The 22,591-nt window shown below is 41.2% G+C and overlaps 1 protein-coding gene across 2 annotated transcripts; it reads right to left on the bottom strand.

The window, feature by feature from the left end:
* Positions 1 to 173: 173 nt before the first annotated feature.
* Positions 174 to 22,182, bottom strand: ciita (class II, major histocompatibility complex, transactivator). 2 transcript variants are annotated; one of them, XM_055035693.1, is made up of 22 exons: positions 20,790 to 22,182; positions 13,436 to 13,486; positions 13,307 to 13,351; positions 13,128 to 13,202; positions 12,605 to 12,712; positions 12,465 to 12,524; positions 11,316 to 11,363; positions 10,478 to 10,702; positions 9,000 to 9,050; positions 8,791 to 8,901; positions 8,644 to 8,697; positions 8,330 to 8,547; positions 6,026 to 7,338; positions 5,384 to 5,917; positions 2,701 to 2,880; positions 2,540 to 2,611; positions 2,362 to 2,442; positions 2,195 to 2,278; positions 2,027 to 2,110; positions 1,837 to 1,920; positions 1,016 to 1,099; positions 174 to 934 (listed from the first exon to the last, which is right to left on the bottom strand). In XM_055035693.1, exons 1-22 carry the CDS (start codon positions 22,108 to 22,110, stop codon positions 859 to 861), a joined length of 4,959 nt encoding a protein of 1,652 aa, XP_054891668.1. In that variant the 5' UTR covers positions 22,111 to 22,182; the 3' UTR covers positions 174 to 858. The 2 variants fall into 2 exon arrangements, with proteins under 2 accessions (XP_054891668.1, XP_054891669.1); XM_055035694.1 differs by lacking the exon at positions 20,790 to 22,182 and adding an exon at positions 17,694 to 18,024.
* Between the last annotated feature and the right edge of the window lie 409 nt (positions 22,183 to 22,591).

The following is a 22,591-nucleotide window of genomic DNA, read 5'->3' as shown; positions in this document are numbered from 1 at the left end:
TCATATTTTAGCCACAAGAGTGCGCCACAGAGCAGCAGAAATACACTCCCCTGTAGAAATAAATCACTATGACTCCATAACGACACATTCATGTGCCGAGAGGGAATAAATGTGTACAATAGCTTGAGTTGAGTTTACATGAGTACAAATTAAAACACAACTTGCTCCAGTTTTCAAATCCATTTATTAGATTTGTGCTGTAGTTGGAAGCTCATCCCAGGAGAGGTTAGCACGTTGAGATCCCGCTCCACATTTGTAACATTGCATCCAAACACAACTCTGTTCGACTACTAATGCGATAGACGTCGTCCTTCAACATCATCCTGAAGGATGATGCGTAAAAAACACACAGAGCTGCAGGCAACACTGAAAGGTCAGTCTGTGTGCAAATAGGGAACCGAAACTTGCAGGAGAGGAAGTATAAAGGCTGGTTTTTAATAACCTCAAGACTTGAGTAGAAAAAATAAACATGTGACACCACAATTAAATGACATATATATGTGTAAAGATAACCAGGCTATGAGTTGTAGTTCACAACCAGAAAAACAAACACAAACAAAAATTTAAATTGAAAACTGCTTTTCCGTGTACACGATATAAAATTGTGCAAAGTTTATATAAAGCATTCCACACAGGTGACCCTGGGTGGTGTAAGTGTTAATCCTCCTTTAAAGAGTAGCTAGAATCTCTCCCTGATGAGCTGAACAGCAGCTAATTATTGTAGTGCAAATCTTCACATGCATTTCGTGTCATGATTTGAATGCTTTAGAACACTTAAAAGGGTAGTGTTCACATGAATCCACAAGACAGATTAATTCAGTGCAAGGTAGAACGTTCCTGTGTTTTCTGAGGACCATATTATTGCCAGAGGATGCGGCTGTCCTGCTGCTTGAGTCTCTCAAAAACTCCATATGGGATACACTGGTTCCACATCCTGGGATGAGATCAGACCAAACTGAGTTAATGAGATGAAAAAAACAACAACAAAAATGTGTTGTTTAGTAACACGACTCACCTCAAAGTCTTAACTTTAGAGCACTTTCTCAAGCTGGCTCCCAGGCTTTGTGCTCCAATATCCGTCATCTTGTTATATTTAATGCTGTCAAATGAAAACAAACAGGGAAACACAAAGCTGTTAAACAACAGGGAACATATGACCTATGCAAAAATAACTTTATGCCTGAATGATTCTCAAAATCATTCAGGCGTAAAGTTGCTTATGTATTCATTCACATGTCATTTTCACTTATTGCTGTTCTACAGAATAAGCAAACAGGAAGTTGTGCAAACTGTTGAAGTGGAGGAAGAATAGTGAAGAATTGTTTGCAAGTTAGTTTTTTTTTTTTAACAACAAAAACCTGAAAAGTGTGGCATGCAACTGTATTCTGCGTCACCAAATCACAACTTTGTAGGGGTGTATTTGCTCCCATTGAGATATTGAAATATAAATGATGTTTTTGGCCATTCTTCTTGGCAAAACAGCTAAATCTCAGACAAATTTAGCGTTCTGTGTGTCGGTCAAAGCATATACTGTCTCACTAATTAAATAATAAATAGGAAAAGATCACTGCTGCTTTACAGATTTTTTATTTTATTTGCACAATATCTGAAAATAATGTTTAATTTTTCAAAACTGATGTAAGTGCTTCAGATGCACATTACATTCAGTCAGAGTGCAGGAATCACTGGATTTAGTTCCTTCTTTATTCATCAAACTGTCTAAAAATATAAGCTGGCTATACGGCTCTCTATGCTTTGCATTTCACATGTATCAAGCGTTCATAAATTGTCCTATCCGTTAATATTTCTGACGCCAAGAAGGAACGGAAAACTTACTCGAGGTCTGTGAGTGAAGCCATGTGTGGGAGGACAGCTGCTAAACTCTCTGCCCCTTCGTCGGAAATCACGTTACTGTACAGACTGGAGTCCACAGAGATGGAAGTGAAATTTTGTGGTTCAAAAACAAGATGCCATTTATAGATGCTTGTGTCGGCACCCGTTAGTGCGCCTGACGCGCAGTTCAGACCTTAAACAGTGCAGCTTGGGCAGGTCCTTCAAGGCGAGAGCTAGCTTCTTCACGCCCTGGTCACCTATGCAGTTCTCGGACAAACTGAAAACAAACGAGCTTGTTGAGCTAAAATGTTAACAAGGAAATGGGGAAGAGGAAAGAGAAAAGGGGAAAGCATGGACTCACTTTAGTACTTCCAGTGAGCGAAGGGAGACCAACGCATTTGCCAGTTTCTCTGCCCCTTTGTCTCCGATCTTACTGTTTTCCACCCTGTAGGAAGTTTGACGAAGGGATCATTAGAAGAGTGTCTTGTGTGAGGAGGCGACTTGAAACGGAGAGCTATGTGTACTTACTCCAAGTGCTGCAGGTTATGGAGCCCAGGGAGAAGGTCCCACAGTTTGGGAAGAGCCAAGGGACTGTTTTCTGGGCCGAGCCTTAAAGAGGAGCAACTGTTACCATCAGAATGACATCAACACGATTTTGATTGGTATTGCTTTTACTGTTTTCTCCAATCCTGTTCCAATTACTCACTCAAATTCCAGCTTGTGCAGCTCTTTCACTGCTGGCACCCCGTCTGCCAGGAGAGGATTTGATTGGCCGGAGCTGCGGTTAAGCATAAAAGTCAATCAATCAATCAAACACTGAACATTTCAAATGAGCATTGATCACTGTGTGTATCTGTCACACCCCACCTGTCCGAGAGCCTCTTGCTGGTGTGTATGCCGACGAGCCTTTCCAGGTGCTCTATGTGACAGACCTGAGTGGCTTTCAGAGGATGGATCTTGAACTTGGACACCGCTCCTCGCAGGAGACCTTCGTCGCTCGTCTTCTCCAGCTCCTCCCACAGAGTGACGACGTCTGCTATGCAGGCCCTGAGGAACGCGCAGGCTCCATTTTAAATACGTACATAATGCACTTGATTTGACTGCGTCATTGCTGGAATTCATGTTGCAAACAGTTTTGGAGGCTCTACCGGGATGCACCAGACCATGTATGCAATAGCTTGCATACTCACAATTTCCCAGATACGGTTGCTGCAACAGCATGCGAGCGCGCAAACACACAAACATCCAGAATTTCCCTCTGATCATATTAGAAACATAGGATCCCAATATTTACACAAATACAGTTGTCTATGTCTTGAACAAAGTTAAAGACATAGTGAGAACTGGCAGCTCTTTATTTGAACCTTTTTTTGGCCTCAAAGAGAATCAGAGCACCATAACCCTCCAAGTCAAATGTTTTTAGGTGATAAGTAGTTTTGTGGGTTTGGAAAGTGTGACAGACTGAGGTAATCTGATTATACCTATCGGTGTGCAGACATATGTTTCAAGCATTAAATATAGCTATCAACTCCAGCTAGAATAAATACCTTACCGTTTTTTTACACAACAATAATACAACACATTCTGAATTCAACACAAATCTCGTCATATCAAAAATGCAGATTTATAGTGTCCTCAAATTATTGAGACCTTCTTGAGTCCAAATGTCTAAATTTGTTAGATGTTTAAGATGTTTAGTTTAGAGCCTTTTTAGCTACCAAAAGGTTTATTCGATTTTTTTATTGCATTGTTCGCATCTAGAGACATTACAGAGATTGTACGAAGCCCTTTTCAGTTCCTAATACGAGTCGCAGCAGCTTTCTGCACCATCACACAGTTTTCAGTTCTGCATGCATCCTTGGGTTGTGACAGATCGGCGTACGAAAGCTCGAGAATAATGAGACAACTTTAATTTTTCTCCCTTCTCCCGTGAATGTCAGACACGTTCAAATATGGCCCCATTTAAGCATCTATTTATACTGACAGAGCAAAAGCACAGAATGTGGTGAGATGTCTGTGCAGATCCAGCAGCATGTTTCTTTTAACATGCTGTTTGTGTTTTTCTCAGCTTCATTTGCAGGCAGGAAATGCTTGCACAACCACACACCTTGTGAGAAAAATTTTGCTGCAGTCTTCACTCTTTTTTGAATCACAAATGTGTTTCCTCTTATAAAACACCCATTTTTCTAAGCACTACTACACAGCGTGGCAGTGCTTACAGAGTGGCTGAACTTTCCTTAAACATTTTTCCGATCGTCATGTTCTCTCTCTTTTTTTTTAAAGGAGCTAAAAATGATCTGAGAATCAGAGCAGTTTGGTAAAAACCAAATTCGAAGATGTTCATCTTCGACACGTCAAATGTAAAAGATTTTCTCTCAACATAACATCAAAATCCAATCAGATAAAATGCTATGATAGATCTGGTATATTGTGAGCATGTTGCTGCTTTCAAGCAGCACTTTGCCTGTGAACTGTCTTTAGCTTGTATTGCTAATGACGGTTTAGCATTTCATTCAACTATTTCAACTAGATTTTGGACTTGGGGCCTGGAATGTAGGAACTTTGGATTTCATGTAATTTTAAGTTCAACCATAGGAGGTAAATAAAACAAAACATATATTCGATCTATGTTTGCAGTTTGCTTTGATTTGTTACTTTTAGTGTTTTGGTAGCGCATCTCCCCTCTCAGAAGAGGAAGTAGTGACTGAGAGAGTAGAGAGTGAAGGAAAGGAAAACTTCACCCCTGTCCTCATTAATCTATTTTTAACATTAACATTTTATGCTGCATTTGGGACAAGCAAGAATAATAAAACTTGCTTCAAACTAGAAATTAGAAAGACTGTGTACTTATGAAAAACGATGACGTATCGGTCCACTCTGCCGATCCCGTTAAAACCGTTTCCTCATTTTCTTTCCTTCTTCTGTTTCTACAAAACTTCAAATCGAAGCTGAAGAAGTTAATGACTGTGAAACGGGTCAAAGAGAAAGCAAGCTGCGACTGTTTTGTGAGACTCTTTAGCCTAGCATGGTGATAGCCATGCTCTGGATTTTCCTTTTAAAATTTGAATGTAACATCGTCTGCTCCCAGATTACATGTACTGCATCCCTTTCAATTGAAATCTAATACAGCAGAGCACCGATTGGCTATCTCGGATTTTGGCCGATCACCTATTGCCTATCTTTAAAAATTCTGACCTGATGATACTGCTTTTGGCCTATAACAATTTTTGTTTTTGTCTGAAATGTCGCTAAAGAAATCAAGAAAGTTGCTGAGTTGGCAAGAGTGTGGTGACCATTGCTAACTGCAAACGTTCAGACATGACCTGGTGGGCCTGTCTGTCGGATCAAACCTGCCTCACGGGAGAGCAGAAGAGGACGGTGGCTGATTTTCAGACCTTTTGCTTATGAAGCTCACAAATAACTAATTCCAAAAGTTCAACTGAGGAACATTGAGTTTGAAAACATTGCATTTTGAAAAATGCACAAATTAGAAAGATTTCAATTCCTGAATTGGTCATTTTGAATCGTTTCGGGAAGAAGTTGGTTTTACCTGTATGTGTTGATGTTGCTGAGGGCCACTAACGTTCTAAGTCCACAGATCTGAATCCCAGAGTCTTCCAGGTCCAAACAGAAACTCCTGCCCTCAGCTCCACCCATCCTGAGAGCGTTTTGCACTGTGAACACGTCTGGCGGGTTGAGGGGAACGCCCCGAAATGTTAGGAGTTCAGGGAGATTTGATGCCAGATAAGTCAGCATTTTGGCACTGGTGTCTTTCCCACTCTCTTGGTGCGTGAAACTTGCTTCGTAGACGTAGTTGCACGCCTCCAGGATCTGAGCTGAATTCAAATCCCCAAAGCACAGACCCTCCAGGTGTTTCATCACCAATGCCTGCTTACTGGCAACCATGTCCCTGAAGACTGTTTCCGAGTATGAATGGAGACTCTGTAGCTCTGTCTTGTTGTGGAACAGGAGGCCTGCAGCGATCCGCTGCGTCAGCTCCATTTCTTCTCGCTGAGGTCTCCGTCGGCCTTTTGCACCCATCTGGAAGGGCAGGGTCTGGAGAAAGGAGTGGTCTGTCACAGACCTGGGTACAGACAAACAATAAACTGGGTGAGGGAAACGAGGAAACGAAAGTAACAGTTGAAACAGTTTTTATTTTTATGACCAGCTGAATAGCAGAGTTCCTTGTTACCTTGACAAAGACAAATGGACGGCAGCCATGTAACTCTGAAGGAAAGGATTAGCCCACGACAGGATCCCGTCTTCACATTCATCAGATGTTTGTGGATTTCCTCCCTTGTCTTTGTTCTCCTTGTCCTCCACTTCTTCTATCCCATTGTTAACTTCTCCTCCTCCCTCCATCTCCTCTTTGGAAGGTGTCCTTTTCATGAGGGACTGAGAAAGTAGCAGGCCCGTCCTCAAGCTGAAAGCTCTGAGTTTGGTGGAGACAGTTCGTCCTTTGGGAACAACAGATGAGTTGGATTTCACTCCCTCCCAGGCTATAGAGCAAAGCTGGGACAGCAACTCTGTTCTGTTAGTGTCCTGGCAAACACTCTCCTCATCCAGTTTCTTCTGTCCTTTCGTCTTCCTTGCTCTTTGGTTACCAGAAGGGGCGCACGCTACCGCTCTGGGCCTTGCGCGATTATTTTTCTGTACTCTCCTCGCAGGGGAATTGTTAGAAATGTCTGTATTTTCCACGGGTTCAACCGTGTTTATTTTCTCGGCCTCAGGAAGTGACTCTGTGCTTCCTCTGTCTTTTTCCATCTTCAAGCAGAGCACCTTATGACAGAGCGCAGTTAAAGTTCTGGGTAAGGCATCCTCACTTTTGCACTGTTCCAACGCTGTGCACACCAAGAGGCAGAGACCCGGGTTCCAGCAGAGGAGATTCAGGTAGCTGCTGCTTTTTAAGAAGTCCAAAGCCGATTCCCTAAGTTCAGGGTCGGAGAAGTATTGGGAAACGTACGTCTCCACGTTCGCTGGAGTGAAGCCGCAGACTTCCAGGAAGCTGTCCGCGCGCCGGAGCAACTGGCTGGCCGTGCCTCTTGGGCGGGTGGCGAGGAGGAGCGTGCAGCCTGGGAGCAGGACCCTCTGAAGGATGCTGGAGAACAGCTGCTTCACTGTGAAGGCCTGGGCTTTGCTGTCTTTTTGCAGCGAGGCCACCAACTCCTTCTTCTGAGTCTGGAGCAGAATTTCGTAGTGCCGCAGCTCGTCAAATCCGTCGAAAACAATAAGCACCCTTTTAGGAGCTGCGAGGATCTGAGCGTAAACTCCTTCAGGATCCGCGCAGTGTGGAGCGAAGGAGGACTGGCTGAGCAGCAGCGTCTGGAGGCTGTGGACGGGCTCTGTTAAAGCGAGCTGTTTGCCGTCTAATAGGAAGACAAAGTCAAACTGGGGGATGCAGTCTCTGGACCAGTCGAGACACAGCTTCTTGATCACAGTGGTTTTCCCCATGCCAGCATTGCCAAACAGCACGTTGTAGCGTTTCCCATTCAGGCTGTCAAAGATCTGAAAAAGACAAACACACATTCACTTAGTCATAGGAACAAACCAGCATTCAGCTGCAGCTGGCCACGTGGCTCATGGCGTAGCCTGTTTTTCATATGGAGCGACCCAAAGCTCACAAAAAGGTCGAGGCACACCTGCACCTCTAGCGAGTTGTTTTATTGCTTCACAATCTATTGGTCTTAAAAGTTAGATTCAGGCCTCCTTGTTACATTACACTTCTAACAGACGGTGTTGATGGAAGTTATCTTGGACAATGAGAGTGCCTCAATCGTCCCTGAATTTATCATTCGATCCACATAAAGTCAACAACATTTAATGACGGCTCCCATCTGCGTGGTCGTTTCTCATTGTTGCAATTGCATGAGTTGCATAACTTGCATCACTTTTCGTCCCTCTCTGGCTGCAAAGTTATTGTGTGGTTGGACAGAATTTGGTAGTTGTGTTTGTTCATGTGAAAAACAGTTTTTTGGCCAGAGAGGAAGATGGATAGTTTTAAGGAGGAATTGCTGGAGGGTGTGGAAAAGTAAAAATGAGATGTGGTGAAGTGGTTTTGCGTTTGGCAGTATGTCAGAAGGGACATACTTTTGACTTTTTAGTTAAGGGTAGGTATTTTTTTGCTCCTAATACTTGCAAAGTGTACTACTATTTCTCACACTTTATCAAATATGCATACACTAGCCATTAGCGTCTCAAATAGCATTGCACCTAGATATTCCAGCACTGCAAGATGCATTTTTTGTAGAATATTTCAAATGTGCTCAATGAAAAAAACCCACAAAAATAAACAAATTTTCCAATCATTTGGAGTTATGCTCCACAGTAAAATGTGCTTCGAGGCGAATCTGTGAGAGTAGGCTGGATGCCACAACTTACTTCATTTTTTTAAGTAAGTAAAATCTCCTAAATAAATTTTGTTTTTTTGTCATGGCCACAATTCGGAAGTTTTTTTTTTGTTTTTGTTTTTAATTACTGGTCTATAAAACACGCCTACCTGACTCTGCCCCATGGAGCTCTTTTGGCGGTCTATATCTCCAGTTATGATGAGCTCCTTGTCCAGACATCTATTCGTGTTTTTCCCAGAGTGAGCGATCTCTCTCTGGCTCACACTCACGTTCACGTAATGGGCGCTCAGCCTCAGGCCTGCCTCCATGTACTGGCAAGCCTGACTCATGTGTAATTTTGACTGCTGGATGTAGTCCTTCACAGACTCTGCAGAGGACAAACAAGTGAAACCAATACCAGTTTATTCATTAAGGCATAATAACTGTGGGGAGCAATGAGAGGAAGTTGCAAAAGCAGACTTACGGGGGATTTCCATGACCACAGGGGACTTTGGCGACTCCTTACATGGGGATACCTCTGAAATGAGATAAGTTATGTGGTTCATGTTGTGGGAAGGCAAAAAATTTACCCAGCATGGGCTGTGCTCTGAGAAACACACTTAAGTTTTACCGTTTGTGGGGGACGGAGGAGCTGCAGTGGGGGACGTGACTTTGCTGGCTGTGTCTGACATGGAACCAGGCTGAAATGAACTCATCAGAAAGGGCGCCACTGCACCGTCCGCTACAAACGCAGGAGAAAAATCACACAGACAGATGAGCATCTACACAAAGACACATGAATGTGTCGATACCCCAAGATTAAGAAAAAGCGGTGCTCACCCGGAGAGAGCGGTGGAACCTGGCGTGTGCGGGTCGGAGAGGGATTAGGAACTAATAGGAAACAGGATTAGAGAAGGCAGCGGTTATTCACTGCAAACAGCTGCCTAGCATTCATCTAATGAATTTCAGACAGCTAAAGACACAAATTTGTTAAAAATTTGTTTAGCCATTTTAGTACATGAGTATCCTTTGGAATAAATTCACTTGCAGCTCCAATTGTGTATGTAGGGTCTTCATTATTTTCTACTGTTCTACTGTCAAGTTTCCCAAAGCATGCTGCTTCCATCACCATCGCTTATAGTGTGTTTAGGTTCCGCCAAGTAGTATTTTGCATTTAGCCCACAAAGTTCATTGTTGGAGTCTTTTTCTCAGATTTGTTGATTGCTGCATGAATATGTGTCTTTGTCAAATTCGTGAGGATCTCGGGGCAATCGCCTGTTCTCTGATCAATGTTCTACTGCCTATCCAAAGGGGCTCAAGCGTGTCTTGGTAGTGGTACTCTTTCTGTTTTGAGATGATGGACTGAAGTGTATTCTGTGAGAGACTGCTGCTCTAAACTTCTCCAAAGCTTTAGCCCTGACCTCTCTGCTGCGTTTCTGGGCCTGCATGATGCTGTTTGCCCTCTAATGTTCTCTAGCAAACTTCTGACGCCTTCTGCAGATGAACTGTATTTATAATGAAATTAAACTACACTTGCTATTGATTAGGTAACTTCTGAAAGTAAATGTTTGGAAAGGATTTTATTTAAGGGTACGGCAGTACGAAGAGCTAATAGGTATATGAGTACGCCACAATTTTCCACTGATGCATTTCCTTCAACTGTGCACTGTTTTGTTCTGGTCTATTACATAAAACTTGGATTATGTAAGGTGTTTATGTTTCGTAGTCACACGACAAAGTGTGAAAAAAGTTTGAATGATACAAATTCTTGGGTCATGCCTAGCAGGTGAATCAAACAATGTTGCTCTACTTGTATGAGGTTTTTCTGGGAAATCATAAAAGGCTGTGGGTTTGATGTTATGAAGCATTCAATTGGAACGTGATCTAGTTGTTTCGTGTCTGACTTCTTCTTACACTGCAAATGTGCAAATGAAAAAACAGCAATCCGCGAGAATAAAATGATCAACTTTTCTTGCATACATTCTACTAATTTGTTAAATCAGTTGTGAAAATTATGGCAAATATGTGAATATTATCTTTAGGCCTTAACATTTGCAGCCCTCTGTCGCTCTCTGACAACTTTCAGAAGTACTGATCCATTGTTAAAGGATATCTTCATATGTTTTTCGTCCACGTCTTGGCTGGTCAGAAGTGTTTTGGCTACAAATTAGAGACCTATGAATAGGACCGGTTTAGTTCTGTGTTTGAGGATCACAGCAATTTCACTGCAAACTCTTTACAGCCAGTCAGTGTTGTTTGGCTACAACTAACTCAACTACTGGACCTTTCATGCAGGATAATTTCATAGATTCACTCACCGAAGATGTACGTTGGCGTAGCAGCTGCGTTCTGGAGGGGGAGCCTAATAAGCGGAGGAGGAGAGGAGGAAAGCTGGACCACCTTATAAGCAGAGGGGTCTGGGATTGTGATGAACTGAATGGGAATGGAGTTAGCTGACTGAGGTGGGAACACGAGGAGGTTGCCTGGAGGAGTGGTGGGAAGGCATCCCACAGACTCTGCGGGAACTGACACTGCTTCAGCATCTGCAAAACAACACCAGGTGACGTTCTTGTTGTTTTCTACAAACAGGTGTTGTTCAGTGCGGGAGGGCAGAAAGCATCACCTGACTGCAGGCTTATGAGAAGGAACAAGGAATTTAAATTCCAATTTCAAGACAAAGATGAAAAAAAGTGCTAGAGCACTGTACTACAGCTGCATTGTGATCAGAAAAAGTCATCTTTATAAGCTTGAGGGTCATAACTGTTAACATCATGCTAACACACACAGCAAAAATAACATAGAGGAAGTCGAGCAGTGGCACAGTTCTTCTTTTGATTTATCACATCTAAGATCACAAAATAAACTTCCTTGCCCATATGTGACTTCAGAGCCCAAGTCACATATGGGCAAGAATAAGTCCTTTAACCCTTTAGTGTCTCAGATAAACAACAGTACTATTCTGCTTTGCAAAATAGTACTGTCCTGATGTGACCTGTGAAATTCGGGTCACATCAAGTTTTGATGGTTTCATATGTCCATTCCAAGGTGTGGCATAAAATAGTTTTAGTTTTTTGGCTGTGGTGCATAGCTTATATCCATTCGCTTAAATTCATGTTGTTCCCTTCAAAATTATTTCCGTCGCTATGAGAAACTCACCATGAATTGCAGGCTGCTCAGCAGTTTCTCCCTGGGTTTTTGGTGGTTCTGTAAGAAAACAGGGGGGTTAACAGAACAAATCTCCAAATAAATTGTGGTCTAAGGATGACTGGTGGTACCTCAGTTGCCTTTAGTAGTAATTTGGTATCACTTATTTACATAAAATCAAGTGATAGGTTTTTAAGAAAATTATTTTGAGTTTAAAACAGAAGTTACACAAAAAAAGAGGTTCAGCAGAGATGATTGGAAGAACCCTATGAACCCTATGAAGCCCGAAACGAGTACAATGCTCCAACGAAACGATGTCATTTCCACAATGATGTCATCCTGGAAATGACATCATTCCAGATGTCTTCCAACCAGTTTAACATATAAACTATGAAATGAGGTTTGCTAAACTGTAAAGTATTTCTGATGATAAACTGAAGTCATTCAATGCAAATTCAAACATTCTGAATTTTATTTTTAACTGTTTTAGCTGGAAAATAGTGGGGTTGGTGTGCTCGGTATCCTTGCCAGCTGCTACTAGTGATGCAAGTTAATTTTTTTAAGCACTGTAGCAACACCTTCAGATTAGTGTACATGACAGATTAAGTACATGTGAACTGTCAATGGGGAAAGTATCATATTTTTGCATCAATGATTTCAGGCTCAAAACTATAAATCAACCTGAAATTAAATTAGCCACCCTGCATCTATTATTTCCAATCACTATGACCAGACAGAAAGATGGCTGCCATCATTCTACCTGCCCACTGGGATTTTTTTTTTTTTTTTTTTTTTTTTTACATTACGTAAATTTTTATAACTGATAAGAAAGTAGGCCAAGTCATTTATCATAATGTGATATAATGACTTAGTGGCCATAAAACAGGAAGTCTGAGACTTAATGAAGATTTATCCTATCATCAACCAAAGGAAGGACAGAAAACCTATTGACAGAAAAACAAATGGTTGTTGCCCAACTTATTGGTTATATAGTAATCAGAACTTTGGAATGATGTAACTGGAAAGATGATAACTGATAAGAAACAAGATAGAGGTAGGGTGTGACCATGTGCAATGAGTCGATTTATTTGACTGTGTGGATGTTTAAGTGAATATTTCTCAACAGATCAGGAATCACAAGGAGCCAAGAAAATCTGTCACCTGTCGCTTTTTGCCTTTTCACTCTGGAGTTTCCACTGGTGCACTGTGTAGACAGGGCATCTGGGAGGGAGAGATTTAAGATGTAAACGAGCAATGCTACAGATGGGCGAGCTGAGCAATCAAACTTGAGCTCCCTTAACCTCTCTGTCTTTTTCTCCTAGGTTTTATTTTGTCTGTTGGCTTCCTCTTCTCTCTCTGCACGTTGTGGTCAGCGCTATCAGAGACCCCCAATGGCACAGCGGTGTCACCTGCAGAGCACAGAAGGGGAAGTGTAAAAGTCAGTGAAGCGGCTGGCACAGTAGACAGAAACGGCTGTTTCTGTCATGTCTTATCAGCAGGGATCTGAAGGCAACAGCTAAGAAGTGTATTGTTTCTAGAGAATTAGGAAGACTCAAAAAGAGGAACTGGCACAAAGGGTCTTAAAGCAGTCGCCAGAAACACATGTGAAAGATAATAACACACATAAAAATAATCACAAACAAATTGTATTCCTTATAGGTGTCCATGAATAACTCCAAATCACTATAAATAGTGATGTGGAGTTAGTGTCATCTATTGACTCAACCACATCAGAAGAGTTAATGACTTAAGTCTTTTTGGGGGCTTTTTATTTATTTATTTTCTAATATATAAGACAACAAAATAACCAAAATAGATGCTCACTGTTTTGGGTGATGTCGTCAAAGCAGTCAGGCCCCAGATCATGACTGAAGAGCACATTTGGATCCAGCTCAGAAGCTGCAAATAAATAATTAACGGAATCAATTTCAAAAATTGGGCAAAAGGATAATGTTTTGCACAATTGTTTGAAAGCTACTTGGTAAGTAGCGTTCACTACTTACCAAGAAAGTCCTCATCCCCCAAAAGGTCTGCTATATAACCTGAAACTACAATTTTGATAACGAGTGTTTTAATGTGTAAAGGAGGAGGCATATTGTGAAGAAATGCGGAAAACAATCAAAGCTACAAACCCAAATCCGACAAGTCCAAGGAGTCCTGGTCGTGTCCTTGCATCTTGGCATCTAACAACCAAAACACACAAGAAGTAAGAAAAGCAGAAACAGTGATGAGTAAGTTTACCAATTAAAAACAATACGAAAGACGTTTTAACAGACATGTTTGGATGAGCTCATTTTCTCACACAAACTATTTCTGGATGAGATTATGTCAGATGTAATTCTCTGTATGATTTACTCATTTTATTTTGTTCTCAGCTCTTCACTCATTGGTTCTGTACTTCTTTCAGCTCACAGAACAAAGCACACCACAGAAAATCAGTCCTGCCGGCCATCACCAACCAGTGGAACGAGTCTCTTTTTTCCTATCTTTGAGAACGGCCATATTGATAAGTAAGAAATGTTTCCAACAGAAAATAAGTAAAAACATACTCAAGCCTCTTCACAAAACACTGCAATGCAATCTGTGCATTTTCTCGACCTTTAGATAAAGTGTACCTCAGTCCTAACGAAATGTATTAATTCAGCTTATTATCCGCAATCCGGACAAATCTGAACACCTCAGTAAGATTTTTTTAATGTATTGACGCAACTTGGCCTAATTTCTGACACAACCATTTCTAAGGATTTGCAACCATACGGAGGGTCATTATCCAGATATGGAGAAAATATGGAGCAGTGTTGGAACCTCCCTAGATTAACAAATCATTTCTTTGACACATTGGACATTTTTATATTTTTACATTCCTTTTAGGATGTCTCCAACCAGCACTCACTGAGAGTGTCTGTAATAAGAACTGTGACAATAATGATAGTAGTAATAATAATAATAATAATAATAATAATAATAATAATGGAGGAACTGGGTTAATGTCTAATAAAGGAATTCAAATAATTGACTTCAGATTGAATAGTTGAAATCAAATGAACTTTGTCTCATAAATAATCCATTTGATGATCTGAAACATTAAATGGAAAAAAAAAAAAAAAAGCAAAGGCCTAGGAAGTGCAGTGCTTTTTCACAGCATTAAATGTGACTTTATTGGCAATGGAGTGGTCAATAAAGGACAGACTGGAAAGAAAAGGACTGTGGATCCCCCGTTTGGAAACTAAAGGATGTTTGGAAAGTCAGCTTGGAACAAAAGCAGGAAATTGCAAGTAGTACCAAGATTAAAATAAATGCAGCAGTATTTTTCAATGCCAATATATTTTCAATTGTGTCCAACATGCCTAAAATGATACTGTGGTAAGGCTGCTCCAAAGATCCACCCAGCCGAAATTTGAAAGGCAAATTCGTGATTTTATTGATAAATGAAAAGCGAAAACAATGTCTAACTCTGGTCAAGAATCATTTGGAAGCAGAAACTCACCAAGACCTTGATTATCAAAGGCCACGACTGTGCCTTTAAAAGGTGCTGGTTTGAAAATATCCAAATATTGGAAACAAAATCCAGCCTCCAGGGTGTTTTATTTTTCCATTCCCGTTTATCTCGGTCTAACCTTGAGCTTTGCCTTTTGATTGAGCCAGTACAAAGCCAAAACACACCTATACCTGTTATAAAAATCACACAGAACAGGGTGATCTTTGAAACTAGGATAAAAGACTATAAAAACATGCCAGGGCAGGTAAGCTATAAAATGCCAGTCTCAACTCGTCAGTGCCTTTTCTAAACCGAAACAAACCCCGAGCCTCTCTCCCCTTACCCCCATATTATAGAAAAAAGAAATCCCAGGCAAAACAATAGGCTCGCATACATAGTGACAGATTAGAGGAGAGTCATTTTGTTTGGTTTTAAGAATACTTTTGGCACTAGTCACATTTATTTAATAGCAATCAAATAAGAAGAGGACAGAGAAAGGGGGTTGGGGCAAAGATATGTGCCAAAGGAAACAAGTACGAGTTGAGGTCTAACCTCTAACCACTGTGCCGCATGCGCCCTAAATAAGACTCCTGTTGATGACAAAAGAACAGCTGCGACGGAAAATGATCGCTCTCCTTCAAATGAAAGCAAAGACGACATTCAAGTGGTCAAACTTAAATTTTGTGGTGAAATTTTGGACACGCTTCATCAAACTGTCTGAGGTTCTCATCATCTTCACCAAACGGCGTAACTGACCTTATAATATTGGCTAAAAGAAGTTGTCTTGTAAGGCAATGTGCTTTTCTTCAATGTACAATTCCATGATAGCACATGTAGTTACCCAGAATTCACTGGTAGATCTAGAACTCGGACCCGGACCATGAAGTTACCACCGTTCTCCTGAAATCGTGACCCATTTTCTACTGAATCTGTCATTTGAAAGCTGCACAAACATTTCGTTAACAGACGCAATAACATAATAAGTCCTCTCTTAAACTTCCCTGCCATCACTGACATTTTTGCCCCGTTCATGGACAGCGGTCGTCCTGGAAATTAAAACGTAGAAACTTCCCGTTTGGAAAAAGCAAAGCTTTGCTGCGTCTCCTTTTTCAGGAATGATTTATAAAAGTTTCTGAGGCGCCAACAGTCACGAGTCATCAAACAAGAACAGAGGATGAAAATGGACTGGGAATAAAACCACCATAAGGTGGAGCCTCCACATATATAACCACTTCACCAAGGAGTCACTTTGCACCCCGGGAGCTTTATGTTGATCTGATTTCTCACAGCTAGTAAGTCAACACTAACCATATACAGAAATGCGTTTGTTGGACATTCTTTTTCTTTCTTTTTTTTTTTTTTTGCTATTATTAGTGGGGTTTGAAAGTGGGGGCAGGTCACTTTGTGATCAATTTTGCCACCAGCGACAAGCTACTGGAGCAGCCTTGAGCTAACTCATAGACGTGTCTATGCCCTCTGATGTGAAGAGCTAATAGGACTAACTCATAGACTAACTCATAAGAAAATAGGCGTATATGACTCCAATAAATAACATCCTACATGCAGTTCAATCTTTGTTTCACTGTTGTCTTTTTTATGAGTCAACACAAAAAGAAAAAAATAGGAAGGAAATGAAAAAATGGTGTAATGCCAAACAAAATTATCTCCAGAATGCATGAAAAATACTCGACTCTACATTTACAGTTATAAATGTGTAACTCTGCGTTTGGATGCTGCTTTTGCCCTTAAAGTACTAAATGGCATTGCCTGGGCGTAAACATGTGGCGATGGCCCAACAAAGAGACACCATGAAGGCAACAGCTTTTCACTTTGCTGAACACTTCAGAGTGAAGAGGGGACAGTGAGGTCAGAGGAAAGTTATTCATGTACAGGCAGTGCAGGCATGTCATATACAGTATATATATATTTTCCCATTAAATCACAACCACATTTGGTCTTCATGTCCAGCAGTCCAGAGATCATTAGCAGAGCTGTTGCTCATCATAACCAAGGGGCTCCACCGGACAGCTCAGCATGGCTCTGAATTCAGCGTCACGTTTGTTTACTCACATCACATATCAATGTCAAAAAGCAGGATGTGAAAATGAGGCCTTATTTATATCTCTTTCTGCCTTCTTTCTGGTAGCTCTCTCCTTGATCCGCGTGAAAATATTACTTTCAAACAAACAAAAAAAAAGTGCGTGGCTATTCATCCCGTTTTGGGACTCGCATGGACTTTCAAAACGTGCGCAGCGGTTCTAAAAGCCGCCAGTGAGGGAAGAGCTTCACATCGACTCCGAAATGTGGGTTTAACAGACTGTTGAACAGACAGCGACGCTCTTTGTAGATTCAGGGCAAAAGTTGCACTCATTTGCCCATACTTGGCGCGCGCCTTCAGGAAGAGAAGCGCACAATCCTTAAAGGGAAAGCCCAAAACTTTCTGCGCAACTCACTAGACACGCGCAGCCTTGCGACCCCTCACCTCTGCTGTTGTAGTTTCACCTTGATGATGTATTAACTGGAACACAAAAGTGCTCTGTGAATCCCCCTCATCTTTTAACGCCCAGCGATTAAACGGTCGTTGCTGCTGAGCCGGAGTGAGAGTTTGATCAGATGCATGCGCAACAGAGTCCGCCTTTTTAGTGGTTCTGAATTTAAAGTTAAACAAAGTGATGGCCAATGCATTTTGTTCAGATCATTTGGGATCATTCAAGGTTTTTTTTAAAAAAAGAAGAGAAAGCTTCTAAAACGAATGTTTAGTCATTTGGGTTAATGCCAAAAAAAAAAGAAGAAAAAAACAAGTTTCCCCAAAAAATGAGCATAAATATTTACGCGTAGATATCCGTCAGCACGCATAATAATAAGCATGATGAAAAAGCGCGCCCCGTTATATGAAGCTACAAATGATTTACCTGTCGAGTCTCTCTGGATGCTGCTCAGGTCCTCTGAACTCTCTGCTGTATGTTGCTGTAGTTCCTTCTATATTGTGGCACATTCAAAGCCACACATCTCATCATCCAACGCGCCTGGGCAGCCTGTCCTCAGCTCACCCTCAGCTCCACTGCGCGTAAAGGCAACAGCACCTGGCAGCGGTGTGGCTTTTGCTTTCACTTTAACCAAGACGCCAAGCTCAGGGGCTTGGTTTGCACGTTGGTGGGCCAAGGCCACGCCGTCTGCTTGCACATGCATAACCATACTTTCGTTTTTATGTCTCAGACCAGAGGCGACAGAACTAAAATATATATACATATAAATTCATAAATAATTACTCCAGAAAGAAAATTATGGTGCAGCTGTACTTTCATTTGCCAGGCAAAACAGGTTTAATATATGCATCCATCAGCAATGAGTCTAATAAACATGAGGGGAAAACAAACAAAGCCGTTACATCTCCCTCTGCTGATTGACTGTGGGAAACATTTGTCTTGTTTCTTTTGTTGTTTTTTTGTTGTTTTTTTTCTCACCCCATCAAACAAACTTCAACAGACAAGGATAACCGAGGACAATAACAGGCAGCGTTCAGATTATGATCCTTATTTAATAAAGTTGCAACTTAATCATTTGCTAAAGTTTTACTGTAAATACATTTTGGGTTTAATTTCACTGGCCTGGCTTGATCACCTGTGCGACCGGTAGGATTGTAAAAGCTCAAATCAAGCTCATCTATACTCAAGGTCGTCGCTGTTCTTTTACTCTGGAAAGAGTTAGAAACCCTGATTTAAAGGGAGTCTAGCAATAAAGTACAGTGAGACACAGCATTCCTGAACAAAGACATCATCACAGTGGCAGCTGAAAACAGTTGGGGCGTTACATCAGGAAATCAGGCAGGATACAATGACTATCACTGTGTTATGGTGTGACAGCTGTCCCTGCTGTCACAGAATAAGGGTAATTGTTTTCTGTTTTTCTTTAATATTACTTTATATATTTGTTTGAATAGTTTAGATTTTTATTTTCAAATGTGTTTTCATTGATTTGACCAATTTAGTTAACTATGTGTAGTGCACCCATTTAATTAACTTTATTTGTCAGTTCTTTGTAATTTTTGTTAAATACACTAAACTTCTTTTGTTTGAGTTTAACAGTTTTCCCCTGGAGCTACAGATGGAATTAAGATGATTTCCAGCTGATGTCCACTGGTGGTCAACTTCCCAGTGGGCCATTCCACCTGCTCGCCAGGGGAGGGGGAAATTTGTTTTTTTAGTTTAGTTTCATTATTTCTTTAATGTTTTCTTTTGAAAGTTAGTTCAGTTCTAATATTTATTTAATTTAAAGATTTAGTAATGTTTCTTTGTATTTAATTATCTCTCTTTTGTTTAGTAGTGGTTTGATCACCCACTATTTCAGTTCTCTTCATGTCTTGTTAGTTAGGTCAGTTTTTTGTTTGAGTTCTTTGTGTTACTACCTGAGTTGTAGTTTGTTATGTTGACCTCAGTTTTGGGCCCGATTTATCATTTTGAAATTATTTTTGGATTTTTTGTAATAAATTAATATTTCTTTTGAACTTTACTCAATATCTCTCTGGCTGGTTTGTGGGAAATCCTCACATATGGTCACATACTTAACAGAGGTCCATCCAGTCAGTGCTAGTGGCTGACTAGATGGACCACCAAATCACCAAAATGCAGAGACTGCATCTCACGTCATACTCGTATAAAGACACCTGTCAACTCACTGGTTAATCAACATTCCTGGCTAAAATTATCATGAAGACAAAAGAACAACAAGAAAATCTTAAATAAAGGTTATTGAAAAGTATCAGTCAGGATATGGATACCAAAACAAATTTCTAAGGCACAGAACATCCCGTGGAGTTCAGTTAAATCCATCATCCAGAGGTTGTAGAAATATGGCCGACTCAGACTGAGATGAGGTAATTGCATTGCAACGTTTCATTACATGTCAACACTCTTAAAAAAACATGGCTTAAAACTGGGAAAAATCAAAACGTTTCAACGAATATTGATCACAAATGACTGTCTCCTTTCTTCTCGATACGGCGGCGCTGATGTTTGAACTCCTAAGATCCTATTTCTGGCAAGAAACCGTATCCAAGGCAACAACACTTACTGTTCGTCTGACCTAAAATAACACGGCAGGTGTTGCGTGGAAAGTACCTGCCCTGTTTGCTCACCAACGACAACAAATTGCAACAGGTGTTGCATAACACAAACTAATACCAGACCATCATTATCGTCCTTTTTGCCTCTTTTACAGTAAAAGCCCTTTATGTTTACAACAGAGCTATAAACATTTTTATCATTTATTTATGTACGGCAAAATGTGCAATTGAGAATGCAGAAAATCGTAGCAGGAGACTTATGCAAAACCCTGGTTTAACGAAAAGTGTGAATACGTTTTACAAAACCCGACTTTGCTCTGGTTAATATCTAAAAGTTGCCCCCCTGTGCTTTTTTTTTTTCTTTAAACTGTCCTCAGAAGAACTTTTTTAAAATACCACTGGCTTTGATGAAACCTTGCAGTACAATCATTTCGTTCAGAAAGTGTGCTATGAATCAAGGAGTATCCAAATGCTGAATAAAACTGAAAAGGATTTAATAAATCATAGCCCACCGTCTACTGACATAAAATGAAACTGAAAGTAAGACCACAGGGCCCACAGGGCGTTCACCCAAAAAAAAAAAGAAAAAAAAATAGCCTGGCAGAATAACAAGCCAACACAAGGCAGACTTTCGGTTCTGGATAAAAGGAGGCGGAAAATGGAAAGCACCTACATATCCAAGAGGAGAAACAAAAAATCTCTCCAACTTTCTTAGTACTAAAATATTATTGCTGCTTTTACAGAAAACTCCTAGTTTTTCATTTAATAAGATAAATAGGACAGAGAATAGAGGATCGCAGGATCTAACCATATAAATGCCGGAATGTGAAAATCGACACCAGTTTTTTCAGGATTCCAAAAGTTGAAACTCTCAGCAGACCCAGCTACCCTTCTGCGCTCTAATTTGAGCCCAAATACTTTAAATGATGATGATGAACAAACTCACCACAATGTAAATCCGTCTTTTCCTGGAATTCTCTGTCTTGGTCCACATGAAACATTTCTGCATCTTCGAGATAATCTGTTATTCCTTCTGTGAGACTATAGTGAGAGATATCTTGCAGAACAGTTCTGCTGTCTTCAGGCACATCTGAATGGAGCAGGTCCCTGAAAGAGGTCACAGACAGTCCTGACCGTGTTCCACGTTGTTGATATTGTGCGTCTGCTGTAAAACAGAACAGGTCGTCCACTTTGTCTGCCATCTTGCCGACTGGACACAGAACATCGAATTGGCCCTCCAGCATTTGGGCGATGTGTCCCTCCTCAGTTGCTTTGCAGGCTTCAACAGGTGACGCATTTCTCGTTGCTCCGAGGGTCCTGAAGTTGTCCGCGTTCAACACAGCAACTCCTTTGAGGGTAGAGAAGTAAAGCGCTTCTCGTTCTGACCTGCCTGCGTCTGTGTCACACGCACAGCTCTGCTCTTCACACTCAAAGTCGCCAACGCAGGTGTCAAGCGAACGGCAAGCGGCTGCAAGCCCCACTTCCTCCTCCATGTCCAAAATGACACTCTGGGCTTCACCCTCCAGCATCATCCAGTCACCTATTGAACAGCTGCTTGAAACACATGGCAGCAAGGTCTGCAGCATCCCTCGCCCTCGGTCCCAGTGCTGCCACAGAGGAACAGCTATTTTCCTTGCTGATTCCTCTACTTGCTGTAACCACACCTCCTCACTTTCCTCACTCCCCATGTTTACGCTTTCATTATCACTAGGAAGCTCACTGCTTGCACTGCTCAGCAGTTCTTTTTCATCACTGGACCTGAGAGTGCAGTCATACACTGACAGTGAGGAAAGAGGGTCTTGATTCAAGTCGGACATGTCAGTTAGAATTTCACCCAATAACTCCTGCATGTCCTCCTGGTTTGTCTGAAGGTTTTCATGTTGGAGCCACTTGTTCTCGTCCAGGTTAAATCTTGCATATTTTGGTTCCTCGATTAATGAAACCGACTCGGTTTGTGTCACATTGTGGACACAAGAAAGAGATTTCGCTTCGCCTGTTTTCACTTGGCTCATTGGTTCTTGGTTGAGGTCCAACTGAGCCACTGATCCTAGAGAATTTAAGTCCTCATCCAGCTCCACATGTCCTGGTTTACTTGTGAATTTAGGCACAATCCCGTCATTGAGCCAGTGCAGATTCAAACTGTTCCTGTATGCCTCCGAGATGATCCCCTCTTCCACCAGACCCTCCAGCAGAGCGTGAACCTCGCCGGGCAGCGCCACAGTAAGAACCAACCTCACCTGGCTGAGGACCTCGGCAAACTGAGCCATGATGGGGAAACCGGCTGCCAAGGCATCCAGCTCCAGTTAATGAGATGCCCTCTGATCAAGATGATAGATTTCATATGTATTTTTTTTTAAAGGGACTCTGCTTTTGTCCAGGAGGCGTTTCAAATCAAGTGGGTGGCGCTTCGTGGTAGGAGTGGGATGTCTGCTTCAGAACCGACGGGAATGCATGCACCAGACTGGACGTGGCTACGTCATACTTGGTATTATTAGTAGTTGGAAGTGAAATTTTGTGAAGCTTGCACAACTCTGAAATCGGGAGCTATTTCTAATTGACTTCAAGCTTTTTTTTTTTGTTTTTGCTTTATGAAAAAATCTAAATGACTAGAATCGGAATTCGTTTCAGAAATATTTTTGATATTTTACTGTTTTTTTTGTGTCAAAAACAGATATTCTTTGGTGTAGATATCAAATACTGAAATCATCACAGTGGTTTATCATTTGCATTTTTGCATCAGAAAAACAC

This window comes from Poeciliopsis prolifica, unplaced genomic scaffold (genome assembly GCF_027474105.1).
Source record: "Poeciliopsis prolifica strain line A6 unplaced genomic scaffold, Auburn_PproV2 SCAFFOLD010, whole genome shotgun sequence".
Classification (NCBI taxonomy): domain Eukaryota; kingdom Metazoa; phylum Chordata; class Actinopteri; order Cyprinodontiformes; family Poeciliidae; genus Poeciliopsis; species Poeciliopsis prolifica.
Note: the sequence above shows the minus strand (reverse complement) of the source record. Positions and strands in the feature narration are given on the sequence as shown.

What these genes read in the sequence shown, in the direction of transcription:
- ciita (XM_055035693.1), bottom strand. Translation starts at nt 22,110, where the DNA reads ATGGCTCAGTTTGCCGAGGTCCTCAGCCAGGTGAGGTTGGTTCTTACT. An exon ending in TACGCCAACGTACATCTTCG is followed by an intron (nt 9,051 to 10,477) that starts GTGAGTGAATCT and finishes GTTTCCTATTAG; the next exon opens with TTCCTAATCCCTCTCCGACC. An exon ending in CTGCACAAGCTGGAATTTGA is followed by an intron (nt 2,443 to 2,539) that starts GTGAGTAATTGG and finishes CTCCTCTTTAAG; the next exon opens with GCTCGGCCCAGAAAACAGTC.